Source organism: Cyrtonyx montezumae, unplaced genomic scaffold (assembly GCF_038088225.1).
Source record: "Cyrtonyx montezumae isolate F1298 unplaced genomic scaffold, pur_monq_1.0 scaffold_14, whole genome shotgun sequence".
Classification (NCBI taxonomy): Eukaryota; Metazoa; Chordata; class Aves; order Galliformes; family Odontophoridae; genus Cyrtonyx; species Cyrtonyx montezumae.
The window spans coordinates 8,898,787-8,919,154 of NW_027071870.1; the positions used below are offsets into that span (position 1 = coordinate 8,898,787).

General features: G+C 37.9%; 1 protein-coding gene across 2 annotated transcripts in view; it reads left to right on the forward strand.

Annotated features, from left to right (window-relative positions):
• The window catches only part of MYO3A (myosin IIIA), a 94,732-nt gene that overhangs the window by 13,235 nt on the left and 61,129 nt on the right, over positions 1-20,368 (forward strand). For both annotated transcript variants that reach the window (XM_065731578.1, XM_065731579.1), the window contains exons 3-4: positions 7,540-7,644; positions 8,407-8,506. In XM_065731578.1, coding sequence (XP_065587650.1) covers positions 7,540-7,644; positions 8,407-8,506 — 205 coding nt within the window. The remainder of the gene's footprint in view (positions 1-7,539; positions 7,645-8,406; positions 8,507-20,368) is intronic.

Here is a 20,368-nt window from a genome sequence, read left to right on the forward strand (position 1 = left end):
ATATAACCATATTTTAATAAAACTGAACTCAAAGAACAGTGATAAGTAGTTCACTTTTGGGCTGGCAGAACCACGAGTGGGCATCTGCTTGTTATTATCTTTAGATGATGAGACACAGTTCAAATAAAAGTTCAAACTGGACACCTAGATGTGTCAAGTCACATTGGAGAATAGCGTCACATAGTGTGACATACTGAGGAACTTTCTGGAATCACAGGATAAAATGCAGTAGACACATGCAGACATCAGTAGCAAATTGCAGGCCGTCTAGGTTTACAAAACATAGGTTATTTCAAAAGGTTACAGCAGCTAACGTTTTCAGCCTACAAAAGAGAAAAATGGGATGTTGTGACAGTAGTCAGAGATGTTGTTAAATACAAACTAATCTTTTATTTTCAATGAAGACTGGAGGAAAGGGTAAAAATAAAACAGTTTTACTGGCAGCAAAGAATACTCTGCTTGGATAGTAGAAAAAATGTTCTGACTATAGTGCTAGTGATACATGAGCTACTTAAGCTGGAGTTAGCTTCACTGGGAGATTTTTGGGAGTAGGTTAACAAGTATCTGTCAAGGACCACCCGAGGGTGCTGGATCCCTACTCAGTGCTAATGCAGTGAACTAGATTATTTCTCAGAGTCCCCCTTCCTCTTTCAATGCTACTTATTCACAACTATCATTTGTGCGAGCCTTCAGCTGTGCATATGTGATGTGTTACACAATGTCTGTGCAGCCTGTGAAGATGAGGAAAGTGGAAGTAGTCGTTCAAATCCAAGCTACTGAAATAAGATGAAAGTGCCTTCACAACTGCAGGATGCAAGCAAATGTCAGCTGACAGCACAGATGCATACATCATGAGCAGTTGGGTGATTAAAGGCTGTTAACAGACCTAACAAAAGTGTGACTATTAGTTCTCTTAACCGTGAAGCTGCTACTGAATCATTATTCAATGGGCTTCAGAATCAAAAAAAGCTGAATGCAGAACTGTATCATCTGGGTCAGATGAATAGTGAGTAAGAGCTTTAAAGAGCACCTGCGTGAATGTGATGAGATGGCAATTTTAACTGATGTGTGTTAGAATCGTGCTATTTTATAAATCTGTTGCAGAAGATAGTTTTGCATACTAATAGCTTCAATTACAGTAGCACGGGGTTGTGTCATATGGGTGGGTGGAGGACTATGTGTCATCCCAGGATGAGTCTTTGCCTTTTCACTGCCAGCAAATTGTAAGGGAGGATCCCTTCAGAACCCCTATAGAAGTTATAAGCACGTTTTCAGATGGATCAAGCCTCCTTTCAAGTTCTTCTTTTTGATCTGAGTATGCAAGAATTCCTCAGTTCTTTTTCATGGTGCCTGAATTGAGGACTGAGTAATTTTAAATCCAAATAGTATTAGCCATAGAAGAATACAGCTTCAAAGGGACTTTTGGAGGTTGTTGGGCCCACCTCCCTCCTCAAAGATTATTGATGTTACAAGTTTGCATAAGGTCTTTTCCATTCATGTTTTGAGTATCTCCAAGGATGTAGATAGTACAGGCTTGCTGAGCAATGTCTCAAAGCTTAACTACTCTCAGTGAGAAAAAAATTACTCTATGTCCAGCAGGAATCCACCATCTTTGGTGTTTGGTGTTTGTTGTCTTTAATCCTTTTGCTGTGTACCTCTGGGAATCATCTTTCTCTGTCTTCTCCACCACCTTTTCAGTAGCCCAAAGATTTCAGTTTCCCCCTTTTGTTGTTTTTGTTTGCAGATAGAGTTAGCATGCTATTTGAGCAGGCTGTGAAAATACTTACAGTTATAGAAAATACCTGTAAATCAAAAAGAAACAACAGAGGAAGAGCCTAACTTTAGATGGATGGAAATTGCTCATGTACAAATTTATCAAGATGATGTTTCTAAATACTTTACCTGTTGGAGGATCACTAACATTTTCCCTTGCCATCTCTCACTTGGTTAGAGTCTGTCTCTTTAAACTTATTTTATTCAAATATTAAAAAGGAAAGTATTTTTTTCTACCTTTTATTGGGAAAATGTAACCTTTGGAGACTTCCTGAAAACAGAACAAACATAAGGACCTACTTGACTTTTTTTCTTGCAAGCATTTCAAGTACCTACCAGAGTAATTCTGGTATCTGAACACTGAAGTGAGAAGGTCGATTGAAATTATGTTTTTCAACTTCTTGAGAGCTAACAAATACCACCACCACTTCTCCCATATCCAGTTCTCCTCTGGGGATTACCGGATGCTTAATGTAGATTTTATAAAACTGATATAAACCACAGTAAATATCTGTGCTTTCAAGGGAGAATGTGTGGGAGAGATAAATAGAATTATTACTTTCTCCTCCCAGAAGAGCCCATGTCTCAAGACAGTTTGAAGGACACTTGTATCTGTTCATTACCCCATTGCACATCTCAGGTAGGCACTTAGCTTCTCTGTATATCTTCATCCTGAGTTCTCTGTGCATTTCTTGTTTATGCTTATAGACCCTTCATCAGGGTGTGTGGAAGAGATTTCAACAACTGATGTGGAGTCATGACATGAACTATTTGGCTGTGTGTACGCACAAGAGCTACCAACACCTCTATCCTCTAGACGCTTCACAGAAAGAAGAAAGATCATTTAAAAAATGTATCTCTGTTGCTTTCATGATTTCTTGTTGTACAAGCATTGCAGTGCGCTAAATTCAAACACAGCAGCTTTGGTAGGAGGTTACACAGGTTTTGCTGTGGACAGCATGCTACTAACAAACTGCAGAGATCATAATTTAAAGCTGCAATATTCATTAACACCCCAGAAGACTTCCAGTCTGGCAGTACTAATAAATTATATTTATCCCATAATCTTGCTGAAGGATTGCATGATCTAAATCACATTTTCTTTTTTTTTTCTTTCTTTTTTTTTAATTTTATGTTTTTATGACGTGATCCAGATCTCAACATCTCCAAGGGTCCAGAACTGCCTTAAGCAGTCCTTTTTTGTAGCTTCTGCTTTGAAACAGAAGAGTGGAACCTGGCTTATTCTGAGAGGGACTTTCTGCTGTGTTAGTGGTAAGCTTGTGTTGAAAGCACATGCAACTTGATAGCATTAGTCAGAAGAAAATCACTGTATGAACTTATGTACGTGTACTTACATATATGGCTGCAGGGACAGGAGGCACCTTCCCCTGCAAAAATAGACAGTAGAAATAAGAAATGAGACTAGATACAATATTTTACCCATGAGGACTTGTTTGGCCTGTAAAAAAATAGAACAAGGTTAATGCCAACCTGTGTCATCATTGTCGTCATCATTCCCCCCCCTTCCCTACCCCACACATCTTGGAGCATACAGATACAGTGCCGGCTATAATCTCCTTTTCTAATTGTGGTTTGTATTTTCATAATCTCTTTTATTCCTTTTAGCTGTTTAAATTCTATTCTCTAAGTTGTTGTTGTTTTTTTCCCTCATCCTCATATGGTAGTGGTCAGAAAAATACAAATTGTCTGATGCGAGTACAGCTTTCTGAGAAAGAGGCAGTAAAAGTGAGTACATGCAAGAACCTTTGTGAGATCCTGAGCTGACCTCTGCCTAAATGCTGCTCTGCCTCCAAATCAATGCAGGTGGGATCACCCACTGGGATGTGGGTGACTTCTGTCTTTCTGTTCAAGGCCTGCTCAGCTGAGCTTTTACATATGCAGGTTCAGTTTAGCTATGACGCAAAATTGCTAGTTTTAGTCTCTTATTTTAACTGGAATTTTATATCGTTTTTATCTAATAAATGAGTAGTTATCTTAAAAAAGGTACTGATATCTTACAGGAGGAATAGAAAAATCAGTTAAAGTAACATGTTTAAGAAAGTAAAAATAAACATTACTTTCCCAGGCAATTTAATTCAGTGTATTTTACTGCCTGAGTATGAAAGAAGGTGATTTCTGAGGTATTATTTTTTTCTTCCTGTAACAAAAACAGAAGATCCATCTATGTGAAGAAAAAATTTGAATGCTAGATAATGAAAAGTACCAGGATGGCTAAAGACAGTAAATTCAATCCTGTTTGGGAATCTGACCCTGATCCTACAAAGCACTTAATCTCATCATTTAAGCATATGAGTTTTTCTCTAAGTATATGTATTGTCGCAGTAAAGTTAGTAGTGAGATTAAGTGAGTACCAAGATTACTACCGTACAGCTCAATAACTACCAGACCAGAGCACTCACCAACCTGGCAGGAGAAATGTCTTTGCAGCCAGATCTATGTACTGGATGGTGTTTGTGTAGGTGTTCATGCTGGACTAATTCAGTGCAACCAAGGGTTCCTACAGTAGTCAGAAAATTATCCTTATGTTTGTATATGAAGGGCTGTAAAGTGTTTATTGCTGTAAAGTGCAAGGGTTTTTTTTTTCTTTCTTTCTTTTGTATTGTTTTGGTTTGGCTGGTTTTGATTGGTTGGTTTTTGTAATTGCTACACAGGAATATGTAGAGGTATTGAAGTACAGATTAAAAATATATTAAAAGTACCTGATGTCCAGAGTTCTGCAGTTGAAAGGTTTTATTGATATACTATGCCGTCAACTTGAATAGATGACAATATTTGCACTGAAAGGGAGTTACTGTGTTGTACTGCCTTCTTAAAATGTCTTATGTAGATATTTATTTTCATATAAAAAACTACCAGTTAAGACATTGTAAATACAGATAATACAGTCTAAAACGTATAGTTTGTTTCACTGTTTTATTGGAAGCAGCTACTCATACGAAGGGCTCTTCAGTGAGCATGGTTGGGTGATGCAGAGTAAGTATCTTTATAGATAATGGTTTTATAAGTACTGATTTCATCTATGCAGGTAATTAATTGCTACAGACTTAGAAAAGCTATGTTGTTGCTTGTTCCTGTTGGAAAATGTTAAGAGGTAAAAATATAAGTGTGAAATGTAAGCTAATTTGCTGATAATGTGTTCTTGATAATCTTTTTAGAGAGCAAGGTCTGGAGTCTAACAGGACTTCTGGAGAAAGGGCTTCTGGAGTCCTTTCAGGAGAAAGGACTACTGACAGTTGGTTGTGGCTCTATTAATCTGGAACTGACAGGGTTGATGCTACAAGGGCTATGATTTGTCTTACATCTATGGCCCACCCTGTTTCAGTGGAAAATGAGCTTTCTGTCACGCTTTCATCGTATTCCATGAAGCCCAGCCTTTGCACATTACACTTTTCTACACTATAAGTTAAGTGCCACTTGGCAAAGAGGGCAAATTTTGCTCTGGGAGACTTTTGTGTCAGGGGAGTGTCTGTGCCACTGCCTTCTGTTGCCTAAAGTCCATTTCGCATTGTATTTGGCTTTCACACCTGAGAATTGATGCTGTAATAATCCACATCACTGATGATTTCCACATGATGAATATAAGAAGCAGTTAGTGTGCCCCACAGAACATGATTTCACAGCAAATTTATCACTCTATAAGCTAATTCCCTTTAAGTGACAGGCAATCATTTATATAGGAAAACAAAGAAATAGACTGCTGTACTTGCATTTGGGCAAGAAGAGTTAAATGTAGAAAGTAGTGGAGAAAAATGGCACAAGTTGCTGATTATGTTCTTTCTATACATAGTAGACATGAACAAATTTGTGTCTGCAATTTTAATAAGGAGCTCATTCAGGCACAAATACAAATATATTACAAATATATTAACAGCAGGAGAAAAACTAAGGAAAATTTCCCTCCTTTACTCAACGAGGCAGGCAATATAACCACAGATGATAAGGAAAAGGCTGAGGTTCTCAATGCCTTCTTCACATCTGTCTTTAATAGACAGGACAGTTATCCAAATGGTACTTGCCCTGACCTGGAAGTCCGGGACGGGGTGCATAATGCACCCCCTGTGATTCAAGCAGAGACGGTCAGAGATCTTCTCCTCCATCTGAACTGCCACAAGTCCATGGGGCCAGATGGGATCCACCCAAGGGTGCTGAGGGAGCTAGCAGAGGTGATTGCCGAGCCACTTTCTGCCATCTATCAGCATTCCTGGTTATCTGGAGAGGTCCCACAAGATTGGAGGCTTGCCGATGTGACTCCCATCTTCAAGAAAGGCCGTAAGGAAGACCCGGGGAACTACAGGCCTGTCAGCCTGACCTCGGTATCAGGGAAAGTTATGGAACAGATGATATTGAGGGAGATCACACGACACGTGCATGGCAATAAAGGGATCAGACCCAGCCAGCACGGGTTCACCAGGGGCAGGTCGTGCTTGTCCAACCTCATCTCCTTCTATGACTGGGTGACCAGACAGGTAGATGAGGGAAAGGCTGTTGATGTAGTCTACCTGGACTTCAGCAAGGCCTTTGACACAGTCTCCCACAGTATTCTCCTAAGGAAACTGGCAGCCCGTGGTGTGGACAGGTTCACTCTTCTCTGGGTGGAGAACTGGCTGGAGGGCCGTGCCCAGAGGGTAGTGGTTAATGGAGTTAAGTCCAGCTGGCGTCCTGTAACGAGTGGTGTCCCCCAAGGGTCAGTTTTGGGGCCCATCTTGTTTAATATCTTTATTGATGACCTAGACGAGGGAATTGAGTGTACCCTCAGTAAGTTTGCAGATGACACAAAGCTGGGAGGATGTGTCAAACTGCCTGAGGGTAGGGAGGCCCTTCAGAGGGATTTGGATAGGCTGAACAGCTGGGCTGAGCAAAATGGGATGAGGTTCAATAAGACCAAGTGCCGGGTCCTGCACTTTGGCCACAATAACCCCATGCAATGCTATAGGCTTGGGGCAGAATGGCTTGAAGAATGTAGAGAGGAAAAGGACCTGGGGGTGTTGGTTGATGCTCGGCTCAACATGAGCCGGCAGTGTGCCCAGGTGGCTAAGAAGGCCAACAGCATCCTGGCCTGTATTAGAAATAGTGTAGCCAGCAGGAGCAGGGAGGTGATCATCCCCCTGTACTCAGCTCTGGTACGGCCGCACCTCGAGTACTGTGTTCAGTTTTGGGCCCCTCACTACAAGAAGGACATTGAGGCCCTGGAGCGTGTTCAGAGAAGGGCAACAAAACTGGTGAGGGGCCTGGAGCACAAGTCTTATGAGGAGCGGCTGAGGGAGCTGGGATTGTTTAGTCTGGAGAAGAGGAGGCTCAGAGGAGACCTTATTGCACTCTACCACTTCCTGAAGGGGGGTTGTGGTGAGGAGGGGGTAGGCCTCTTCTCCCTGATAAGTAATGACAGGACGAGAGGGAATGGCCACAAGTTGCGCCAGGGAAGATTTAGATTAGACCTGAGGAAGCATTTCTTTTCTGAAAGAGTGGTCAGGCACTGGAATGGCCTGCCTAGGGAGGTGGTTGAGGCACCATCCCTAGCGCTGTTCAAGAAGCGTTTAGATGAGGTGCTAAAGGACTTAATTTAGTAGTTGGGTAGAGACAGTGATAGGAGGATGGTTGGACTAGATGATCTTATAGGTCCTTTCCAACCTTATGAACTTATGAACTTATGAACTTATGAAATACACAAGAACTACTGTAAACTGAAACCAGGTGGCTGCTCCAATACTTCTTAATTCCTTTTTATGTTCCTGTGATCTTTTGCAGCTGTGCAATGGTGGATCTGTGACTGATCTTGTGAAAGGATTTCTGAAGAGAGGTGAAAGAATGAGTGAACTTATAATTGCTTACATCCTACATGAAGCTCTGATGGTAAGATAAGCTCTCAGTGAAAAGACGGTCAATATTCAGTAAATGTTTCTTCTTTGAATGAATGAAGATCATTCCCTCAGTAACACAGCATATTATGGCAGCATTTAATGAAATCAAAGTAGTATGTAATTCAGTCAGTTCTTTTTGAACAAACTAGGTGAAGAACAAATCATCTGTTTGTTTCATTATGAAGAGAATGGAATTTCATTTCTGACCATTGATTTATTTCTTCAGTAAATTAAGTTCTGCATCAAAATTTATTCTATTTTTAGAAATTGAAGAAATACACCCAAAATACTATTCAACTTCTTATGTCTCATTTCAAGTTATTTTTATAGCAAAATGGTCATCACATCTAGTGAATTCAAATGCTCAAAAAATTTGGCAAATCAAAATCAAGTATCTTCCTTTCTCATTGTCTTTTATTAGAATTTGACTTTTCACAGTGGAATCGTTGGCAGGCTTTAGCAGTTTTCTTTTGTTTATTCTCTAAAGGTATAATACATAGCATAGATTTTTAGTGCTTCTTTTCTACTATTATTTTAAAGTTTCTATTTGACATATGTCAGGCAATTAAAGGGTATAAATTCCTCAGAGTGTGCATGGAATCTTCCCAGGAAGAATGGCATATCTGTGATTTTTAATTTAAAAAAAATAATAATTTTAGTTTCTTCATACTTATCGGATAATTCTGTTTCTGCAAATACAGCACAAAGTATGGAGCTGTTAGTAAAAAGTTCATGTTTACATCTCATCTGCCAGGGACTTCAGCATTTGCATGAAAACAAAACTATCCACCGTGATATTAAAGGAAATAATATCCTTTTGACCACTGAAGGAGGAGTCAAGCTTGTGGATTTTGGTATGTAACCTTATTTATATATACAACCAATGCTGTACATTGGAAGAATGGAAAATGAAGTAACAGAAACAAATCAGAAGAGATCCATTTTATTAACTTCTTATTAAGATTTAAAAAACATTTTTTAAAATCACTAGGATAATCAAAGTCACTTTTTAACTTGATAGAAATAAAATGTTCACTGACTTGGTGTTTTTACAACTTTGGGATTTAAATCCATTTTACTAATGCTGTTTAGATAGCGTGGCTAAAGAGTCAAAGTTTTACCATGGTGTTAGTGTCCAATGCTTCGGGGCAGACACAGTAAGTGAAGTGGCAAAAAGAGTTAATAGGGTTCAAAGAAAGTTTGGTGTTTAGATCTTCCATACTGCGTGCTGGTTCAATTAAGTTTGAAGCTGATAGGCAAAGGTCTTCTTTTGTACCAGAGAAAGCATAGAACAAACTAGAAGTTGTGAAGAATAGAATTCTGTGAAGAGTAACAGATTATTGGTTGGCAAGTCTAAACCTAAGACTTACCATTTAAGAGGATCTGATCAAGTCTGTTAGATCTTAGGTGATTCTTGAATGCTGTCATCTAGTTTTACCACCTGAAGGCAAGAAGCAGTGAAATAGCTAAATGATGCAACCACACCACAGTGATTTTCCTTAAAAGTGTATTGACTGTTCTTTTATGTAAGAGGAGGGGGATCTGAAAATTTGCAATGCTTGTAATTGTGAACTGTTATTTTCTAGTAGCACACTGTCTTCTAATGATTAAATTTGATTTATAGGTCGCTACTTGATAGCACAGCAGCCAATTTGTAAATATCATGATTCCATTTGGAAGATGGAAAATCTTCATTTTCTTTTACCTTCCTATCATGTTGATGAGATTTATTTAATTGATACATAACTGTTTAAACTAATCATGGGTTTTTAACTTCCATTAGTATTGTGTCTTCTTGCCAGTAGACTACATTTGTACAGCTCTCTTACTTCACACACAAAAACCCCACAATTATTGGGGTTACTAATTCTGAAAATTTATGTTTATGCTCATTTTTTTTTATTCTTCAGATAAAATTTTCTTTTACAAAGCCTCCAGATCTACAGTGTTATCTGCCATACACTTTCTAGTACTTTATGACTGTCTGAAAGTTTAATGTGAGGCAAAATCAATATTTTTATCCACAGGTTTTTAATGTGTCATGAGTGCTGTTTTCTAAGGTGCTAAAGGCAATTAGATCTGTGGAGGATCGATGCTTCTAAAAATTAATTCACATATGCAGATGCCAAAATATACAAGCTGTAGGAGTGAGGACTTGGATTCTTTATTCCCCAGTTACTACAATCTATTACTAGGGCTGTAATTGAAAAATAATCTTAAAATCTCATGGGGAAAAATTGTGATGCCAAAACAGATGAGAAAGTGCAAAAAACAAGCTGATGTATAAGCACATTTCGTGGGTTGAACAGGGGGCAGTAGTCCTTCCAAAGTAATATAGGAACTGCACCCTAAATCAGGAATTCTAGCCTTTTTTTTTAATTCTATTTTTTTGCCCCAAAGCCAATCTGTAACTACTAATGTGTAGGTTGAAATAGGGAAAAAAATATGCAATCTTCACAAAGCCATCTAGGAAGACATGCTATTCACCCTTCAGGCTGATGTTTAAAGCGTTCAGATGGGATCTGGGAGATTTGTGTATTCTACTTAAGAGATTGAAACCCACATTAATCAGATTCCAAGAGTACTTTTTAGCCAGGAATGTGATTTGATAAAATCTCTCATGTTGACACGGGTACAGATTCTTACACATAAACATTTATTGGATCAGGGACTGAAATTCTTTGCCGCTTTTTTATTTTTTACTAAATGAGCCTGTGGATCTACAGGGTACGCTATCATACGGTCACATAGACACAGTCTCTGTCTTTCTGTTCTAGTAGATACACTGTGGAAACTAATTTTTTCTTTTACGTTGAACTGATTATTACATGGGGCCAAACATACAAGCAAACAAAACATAGAAAAAAACAACCACACAATCACACAGCCTTTTCCATTGTGTAGAAGGGAGCAGAGACAGTGGGTTATGGAATTCTTTAACCAGCATACATGCTTGAGAGAGGAAATGAGCCTTTCCACAGACAATTCTGACTGTGTTGTTCTCCTGTATGCTGGTAGATGATGAGATGATCCTGAAGAACCCTTTGCTTACTTCATACTTCTTATACTGATTTGTTTATAAACAGGTGCATAAAACCTATATCTGAAAAACTGACTTGTGAACTGCCTTATGGATCACAGTACCAAAAAGGGTATATTTTCCAACTCTATGTGTTGAATGGTCATATTGTAATTGTGTCGTGTCATTTTTTCTTTCTGAAGTACTATTAGGAGTCTTTAAGTGATAAGACAGATAGCGTTCAATGAATCAAGTCACCTTGGAGAATGACTTCTTTTCTTTGTTCTTTTTGTCCTATGAACTTTGCCTATGTCATGTATCACAACTGTGAATCCTTTCTTGCACAGCAGTACTGACTTTCTAGAAGCTTCATTTTGCAACCCAATTTTCAAGTAACACAATTTATAGACATTGCCTTCTGGCTGTTTTGTCATAGGCATTTATGTGTACTGTATCCATGGTTTCTGAACAGTGCACAGGTAATGGTCAACCTCACAACACTATACAAGGAATTAAGTTACTGTAATTTCTGGCTACGAAGTGGAGATCCAAAACTCTCTGAGTTGCTTGATGTAATGCAAAAAGTCTATGGAAAAACTCTCCCAAAATCTTGAGCTGTAACAGAAAACTTAAAACTATCATAGCTGTTTGTTTACCTTTCATAAAGGTACTGCTAGTTAATAATGTAAGAAAGACTTTGAAGTAATACCATGACAGTACCTCAGGCAGATCATTATCAGTGTAATTTTTACTTTTGTTCAAAATTCTGATGGAATAATGCTTAATCTGTATTAAACTTACTCTATTAATATTCCCATGTCTTGGAACAGTCCCAATTAGAGAATTAATGATCAAATCAAGAAAGTGAGTTTATGGTATCTGTACTAATGCTTCTGGTGCTAAATTGCTTGTCACACAGTCATCAAAAAGGCATTCTAGTTTAAATTGCTCAAGCCAGAAGTTTGAAATACTGTTACCAGGGAAGCATCTTCTCCCTGCACAACAATCCAATACAATAACTTAGATCAGCAGAGATAAACAAAATCATTCTTTTTGACTACAGATAATGAGAAGTACCCAAGGGGATCAACACTAAGCCAATGCCATGATGATGGTTTCAGTCCCTGAGTTCATTAAACTCCTAGATAGGTTCTAAAGTCTGTATTTTTCTCTGTGAGAGAAGAAGGTTGACTGAGGGCAATCTAGTCATCTAAACGTCTGTGGGAATTATCTGTTTGGCTGCTCTGGAGGAGAACCTTTGGGGAAGGATGTTACACCTGAGAATGGCAGCAACTATGCTTCAAGTTTGCCTTTGCAGCATCGATGCAAATAATAAATAACTGAACATCTTTCAAGTGTATCTGCTATGTATTAAGTATAGGATAGCACTTAGTAATTTTTTCAAAAAGTTCTACCAAATAAATCCAAATTAATTAAATGCTAGATAACTTTGAAAGTCTTGTGACTTTTACTGCCTAAATATCTTTCAGTGTCTGACCTTGTTTCACCAGTCGAGAAAATGGCCTGAAGACACTTGCATGCATAACACACCTCATATGTAATAAAAATTCATTTATTCACCCACATCTTACACTGTGTGAACAATTTCAAGTAAAGCTGTGTTTAATATCTACGTATACTGACAAATACTTGCTTATTTGAATAGACTCTCTTAATTCAGGTTCTCTTCTTGAAATCAGGATGCTGAACAGGGTCTTCCACATGTGAAATAATATTAGATTAAGATAGAATTCAGATTCCTTTGGAAGTTTGGACATGTCAAATAATGTGCTGTTCCAAAATGTGAGAACAATTTAGCTGTATTATAATTATCATTATTATTTTAATTTTGTTCTGACAAAGCCCAGGTAAAATTTCAGTTTGAAAGATTTAATATGATTCTGAAATCTTCTCTTAGTGAGCCCAGGAACTTCTAAGTCAGAGCTTTTAATGTTTAAATGTTTTTTGAAAGAAGAGCATCCTCAATGTCACAGCTTTCTGTCATCAAGCTAGGCAGAGGAATTGCATGTGAGGAAAGAAACATTCTTCCCCCAAAAAATCTGAAACATCTAAGCCATGAGGAAGTGATTCCTATAGCTAAAAAGAGGAGAGTACAATGCTGATGGAAAATTCCTCTTCAGTTGTATTTTTAAGATTTGACCTTGCAAGCTGATAGTCTTGAACAAGAGCACGAGAAGCTTACATTTCTCTGGGGCTGCTGAAGCCTGCTGTCACACACTAGAAGTATCTCAGGATGAGCTGCTGTTGCCTTGGAAATGGTCAGAAAATAATGTGTAAATTGTGCTCTACCACTTAGTTTTTCAACACTACTGTTCCTTGCTGAAGACCATGTCCTTCCACGCATCTGATGGAAATATGCTTTTGTACCACATAATTAGACTGTTGAAGTTATTACCATGGAAGTGCATTGAAAAGGAGTCTGAGAAAGTGGACAAAAACGTCAGCTGTTTAGATCAATATTAGAGATAACCACGTTCCCATATTGAAAACAAAATATTGGCAGATTCGTTATATCTCGTGCTTTGGATTTTATGTTTATTTCAGACTACAAGAGATCCTATGAATCCCCCAGCTCACCTAGTATTGACATTGTGGGAAAGGGAATGTCAAAACGATTTGACGCTCCATTTTCAGTTTCTTAGGCATTTCATTAATGGTATCTGAAAATCTCCCTCACTGAAGTCTCTGGATAAGCAATACATAGGAAAGTTCCAATGTTTGCTATAGGTAAAGCAGGTTCCAGTAGAAGATGTAGAAAGTAGGTAATGGAATCTCACTGCTGCTTGGCAGATGGAAGATTACAAACTCTTTTGCATGTAGCTAATAGAATAATGACTTCAGGGGCTCCTTTAGTACTATGGATAAAGCAATTGCAATTTCCATAATTAAAACTTCTATATATATATTTATATATAAATGGAGTGTATCTATAGTGAAGATTAATTCTGTATTTCAGACATGTTTTCTTTGTATTTTTCTGCTTTTTAGAACTATTTCAAATATTAGAAGTTTTGCATTTAAAAGCTGTGTGAATATTGTCTTGGCATTCCAAATGCAGTTTTAGATATCATACTGTGCATGTAGCTGACATGGTTTTATCATGCTCTATGGTGGCCTGACAGATTAGCCAAACAGTTGATTTAACTTGAGTATGACTCACTGTGGAAAAAGTGGAATGGGTAGAGAACATTATTATTTATTTAGACATATCAAGAACTGACGTTACTTTGATGAATACTTGAACTACTTCCTCTGTTTAGTTTGGAAACTGCAGATAGATAGAGGTTAACTTTTGGGTTTGGAGTATAATAGCATTATTATTTTGCGATGGGGAGAATAATCGTTCTTATTTTAAAGCCATTTAAAGTCATCTGAAGTTAAAGTCAAGAAAATCTGAAACAGATATTTCTGGAAAGCTTTCTTATTACTCAAAATTTCAGTTCTGTGAAAAAGCCAAATGTGGTGCACTGTCTTTGGTAGTGTATTTTTTGTCAACTACTTTTACTTTAAAATGCATACATAGTTTAATCTAAGTAATACTAAATGAAGGTGTTAAGTTCATTTTGTAATTCAGTTTAGTTCATGAATTAAATGTCTTGGTTATTTTTTTTCCCACTAGGAGGAGCATGTACTTACTAATTCTGCCAGCATTCTCTGTTGTGACTCAGTAGTGTGCTACTTCTTCCTTGTGGGTTATTCAATCTTGGTAATTCTTTAGTACTTCTAGTGTTCAGCAACAATTAATCAACATGAATTAGCATGCATAGGTGTTAGTGTTGTTTAAGTTGCATGATACTGATGCCTATTCTGATGCAGAGATACAGGTGAAGTCTTTTTCAGCGACTGTATCAAACAGGCTAAGTTTTTGAAGTGTTTGTGAACCAGCAGCTGCTATAATCACAAAGTAAGAATAGTAAAATCGGTTACACTGTAAAGTATGTCCAAAATATCCAGCCAATCTCAGAGTAATTAACAGGTCCATGATTAGACTCCATCATAAGAGTTCAATCTATTTTAATTACTGATTTCCTGATGCACAAGGGAACTTTCTGCTAGTCCTGTGGGGAAAGATTCAGAAATCCTGGGTCAGAGGTTGGGGAGGAAACCAAAGCAGATGTAGTATGTTGACTGATCACAGTTCAGTCTGACAAGCCATGTGAGATACATGGCATTAAAGAGGAAGAGAAGGTTCAAAGCGCTCTGCTACAACTGCATGCAGTGAAGGTCAGGCTGCAAGTCAAGACCCACATTGTGCTCACTGAATAGGTTGAAATGCCAGATAATGAGTAATCCAATGTGGAGTACTGGGTCATCTGGGAGAAGACGTCCTTGCTAATATATTATCATAATTTCCAACTTCGTGTGTCTTGCTGATGTTGAAGAGAAGCCCAGCATGACCTTGAGTAGTTTTCCAAACTTCTGTAGATAGCTTATTCTGAAAAAGTCAGAATACCTTATTGTGTCTCCTTCTTCTTGCACTGCTTTAGCTATAAATGCTGTATGAATCATTCCGCAAAAATGAAACAATTAATTAAAATAATTTTATTTGAAACTATTCAAAAAAACTTGCTTCTACATTTTGTTTACTTCAAGCAATGACTCATAGTGAGACTTGTATTTGCCTTAGTCATTCTAGCATGCATCCATAATAGAGCTGTCTGCTTCACTGATTCAGATCAAAAATAGGCTATTATTGTGTTGTCATTTTTGCATACCATATAGCAGGACATTCACGTGTTACTTATAAAAATCATTTACTAGGGAATATGACAGAAGCCAATAAAAGTAAAAAATGTTGAAAAAAGCTTTCTTCATGAGCAGCTTATCAAACTGCTTTGAACACAATCAAAGTAATAATTCCAAATTTTTCAAACCAGGGTTAGCAGGGATAAGATGGATTGCACTGACTTGAGCTGTGGAACATTTTCTTTGTTAAATGTTTAATTCTTTGTTGAAGGCTTAGTCCTTGAAAACTTTTTATATGAGCCACATGTGAATGAGAACCTTTGTGCTGTCAAGTAACAACAAAAAGAAATCATGTGGCCAACTGTTATATGCAGGATAAGCTCTTCACTTGGTCTTTTATATGTTGATTTTTATTTTCTTACTAATTCGCATAAAAGATGTCACCAATGGCTTAAACATTAAATAAGTTTGGCACAGAAAGCTATTGCCAAATACCAGAGACACATGAAGCAAGAAAATAGTACTTTCTGGCCAGCAAAGGCTTCCTCTTAGTTTTCTTAAGGGTCACAAAATTCACCTCTTGAGTCCCTTACCCAGTCAGCACAGAACATTTTGCATGTGAGAATTGCGAGGAGGGCTGGCTAGTAAGCATACTGCAATGCTCTTTTGTTTTAGGTAAGACTCTAGAATTCATTGAACCTCTCTCTGAGTTTTGACCTGAAGGAAATTTGCTCTGAGCTTTGAATGTGTTATTATTCAATTCTTAATTACAAAATTGAATTAAATGCAGTGACTGAAATGGAATTGCAATGAATTGTATACGGTAGCCCTGTAACCAGTAGTCCTTGATGTAATTCAAGAGCTGGTTGTTGGAAGTATGTCTGACCTTTCTTGTACTTCTAAATTCTTGTCTTTTCTGTATCATTTTATTTTTGCTCCATAATTCCTACTCAGGAGTCTGAACAGTTGTTACATTTACTCACCTTTTCATTATGGCCAATGCATTTTACACAGTATATATTCAACACCTTCTTCTTCCTATAGTTTTGTGGCTTTTTCAGGGACCTCTCTTTGTTCACACTCTGTTGCATAGAGTATTAGGATAAGAAGTTTCTCAGAGAAACTGTGGATGCCCCATACCCCTGAGGCATTCAAGGCCAGACTGAATGGGGCCCTGGGCACCATGATCTTTTAGGGGTAGCTCTGTCCATGGCAGGGGGATGGAACTGGGTGGGCTTTAAGGTCCCTTCTGACCTAAACCATTCTATGATTCTTTGATTCTTAGAGCAGGTTATTGAAAAAAAACTTCTTGTCTCACCTGCTATATACTAAATTCATTTTTACCTGAAAGTTGAATCTAATGATTCTGTTTGCACTGAAGTACTTTTGTCCTTATGTATTTCAGATATCCTGTCCCATCACCATAGGTGTTGCTAGTAGCCCAAATAATCTTAACAGGTAAACCATCTCACATAACAAGGAGAGTATCTCCTGGGTTTTTCTTGTCATACAGAGGAAAAATCCTTTCTCAGTCACAAAAGTGGCAGTCAGACTGAAACAAAACATTTAAGGAAGGGACCATCTAAGAAGGAGGCCTTTCTTCACTAGCATACTGTATCAGAGGAGTAGTGTACAAATCCCCGACTCTAGCTATATTTTTTGTTTTATATTATAAATTCATTTTTTTTATCCCTCGCTTACTTAATGACTATTATTTTTGTATTGGGCACCATGTTTTTTCATCTCCTAGGCTGCTCATGGGTATGGTCTTCTTAGATACTAAGCTTCCGATCATTTTAGAGTTGCAAAGGGCTGTTTGGTTAGCTTTTAGATATGCCGTATTTTAGTTGAAGACTTGCATCTTGAATGTTTGTTTTTCTGAGTGTTTGGGAAAGTCTAGTTTTCCAACTGGCCTTTCCTTGTTAACATTAATTTGTTTCATCATTAAAGCACTATGCGTATCAAGGCAATCCATAAAGACAGTGGATAAGATGGTGATGATGACATGGAAGAAGTTGAGGTACTAGTGGTCTTTACTCGTGAGATTGGTCTTTGTGAATTCCAGATCCCTGAAACCAGTTTGGAAATCTGGAGCAAGGAAAATTTACCCTTAGTATGGGAGGATTGAGTTAGCAAGCATTTAAACAAATTAGGTATAGAGGACACTATAGTACTTGGTGGGATGCACCCACTAATCCTGAGGAAGCTGGCTGACCACTCTTGATAATCTTTGTAGGGTCTTGGAGATCAGGGGAGGTTCCCAAATACCAGAAGAAAGTTATTGTCACTCCTATGTTCAAGAAGGGCAAGAAAGAAGATTTGGTTCACAATACTTTGCAGGAGGAAAGGGTCACAAAGGGAATGCTTTGCTAGGAGGAGGGACTCTGAAGGCACAAATGGCAAATGGTTATAGAAGCAGTAGCCAAATGATGATACACAGTGCCCTTTGGGATGACATATAGCTTTTTATGTACAGACATGTGTATTTAGAACATGTAAGAGCTGCAGTCTCCCTGCTGTGTGCAGAATGTCAATTTAGTAGAATTTGCTAGGGCTCAGAATTTCCTTGTTAACATCAGCCAGTACAACATGCATAGTTGTACTGTCACAGAACATAATCATAAAATGGTATTGTGCAGCCTCTCAATTTAGATCAGAACAGTGTCTGCTCAGATTGACTGTAAATTTGAGACAAATCTTTCCTATAATAATAGGAAGCTCATTTCTGCCCTATTTTTCATTTATTGAATAGTAAGGTCATAAGTAGGTGGCTTTACTTGCAGTGTTACTCTGCTATGCCAGTTTTTGCAATGAAAGGCATATATAATACTCATGGTGTAAATTAGCTAATTTCCTTTTTTATTATTCGTAAACTAATGCTTGATATCAGAAAATAAAATGAAAAAATATTTACTTTCCAAATATACACATAGTATTTTTTTGCACATTAGAAAAGATTCTGTGGTGTGCATTGGTACTATTAATGCACTTCTGTATTAAGTTGTTAATTTTCATGAGATTTATAATTTCTGTGCACTTCTGTGCTTTTTGTTGTATTTTTAAATTTCCTTAGGGGAGTATTTGACTCCCTTTGCAACAAAGCAGTAGTAAAGCAGATGGGGGAGGAGAAGATGTTATTGTTAGAAAATGTACAAGTTTAAAAAAGCTGGCTAGCTATATGCCTGACTGGTTACTGAAATGCTGGAAGAAATGTTACTAAGTGTGGAATTACATCATCTTTCCTCTATACATAGAAAGACCCCAAGGAAATATCATTTGTCATAAGACCTACACTCCATAATCTGAAATGCCACTTTCCTGCTAAGAGCAAATGGATACAAACAAACAAACAAAAAGCCTAAAGAAAGTACTAGTGAACAATTCAAAATTAATCAATTTCTACTGAAGTAAAAAAAAAAATAAGAAGTGTGTGCAGGGGGGGAATTCTTCTGTGTAACAATTATTGTTCAAAGAGAAAAAAAAAGTGCATAGACAGAAGATTGTGCACATTAATGTGCCTTTTATGTTTTGCTCCTCATCTGCACAGGAAGTTATGATTATTTATAAAACCTGACACTGGATAATAAAAATTCAGCTAGGGCACTTCTTTGCCAGCAGATCTAAATCCTAGCTCTTGTTCCAAGACTACAAAAAAGAGCTTCAGCATAGGAAACTCCCATGGCATGTAGAAGGCGAGGGTAGCCTCTTTTCCCTTCAAAAGCATGGGTCACTTACTGGTATCCTTTTGTATTTCTACAACAGCCCCATGGTAATGTGTGCTTGTTCCTTGCTTTCTGAATGTTGTGTTTTGCTGAGGGCCAGGAATAGTGAGGCATTGAGAGCATGAAGCTGGATGTGGACAACTCCTTGGTGAAGCAAAGAAAGCCCCTGCTTGGCTGAGCTTGGAACAGGGTTGATGGACTTTGTGCATAACCTTATATTTTCTCGCTTTCCATGATGCAAACACAGTGCTGGACTTTCTACAGGCACTGGAGGGAGGAAGAGATTCAGTTTTTTCAAGCCCTGAGCAAAGTAGAGGGAACAGGCCCAAAGGCAGTGGTTGAGTTTGTCTGAAAGGAACAGGCTGACTTAGGAGTTAGGATGTTGCTGCCTTATTTTCAGCAGTTATGTACGTTTCTGTGATGGACAAATGCAGATAATTTGTGAATCTAAGCTGAATACTTAGCTTGAGTGTAATAAGCAGATCAAGCTCACAATGGATTCTTGATCTCCACTGAAATAATAAAAAAAAAAAATCCTTAAGCAATCCTATTCTATCCAGACAAAAATTTAGTGAGCATATTTCCACTGAGCAGTAGATGTAGACTGCTCCTATTATGAGCCACCTGCAGGGCTTTCAGGAAGGTAAGGTCAAGCACATTCAAACCAGAGAATACAAAGAGTTTAAACTAGCCAGTGGTGCTCGCTGAAGCTTCGCATTTCAGATAATAAAATGGCACTCAGAGAGTGAAAGTGAAGCCTCTTATTTTCTCAAAAGAAAATTGGCTTATGTATGAAGGCAAAATAAATGAGCTTCAGTGTCAATCAGAATAAAGTTGACACAAGAGCATAAAACAACACCTTTCATACCATCTTTGGTATCAGAACTTCAGAATATATCTTTGGTGGACCTCACAGTTACCTGTGATTCATAAATCTGTAGTACTTCAGCACATACTGGCTAAAAGGGTTTGTTTTCTCCACGTTGCACACACTAGAGGTGTTTCCAAACAATGCCACCTTTATTTTTAAAGGCAGGAAATTGTTAGCAGGCAGATCAGAAGTTCACTAGAAGTTCACTAGTAGCTCACTAGAGTTCCTGATGTTTCAGTGCATGTTTTAATCTAAAACCATGAACAATTTTCAGACTTCAGAATCCAGTTTCCAACTATTGGTCTGAAATAGTTAATTCCTTTAACTACAGCTCATGTTGCAAAGCTGATTTGCAGGCATTTGATGTTGCTTTGAGAATGGGGAGACTTCTGTAAGC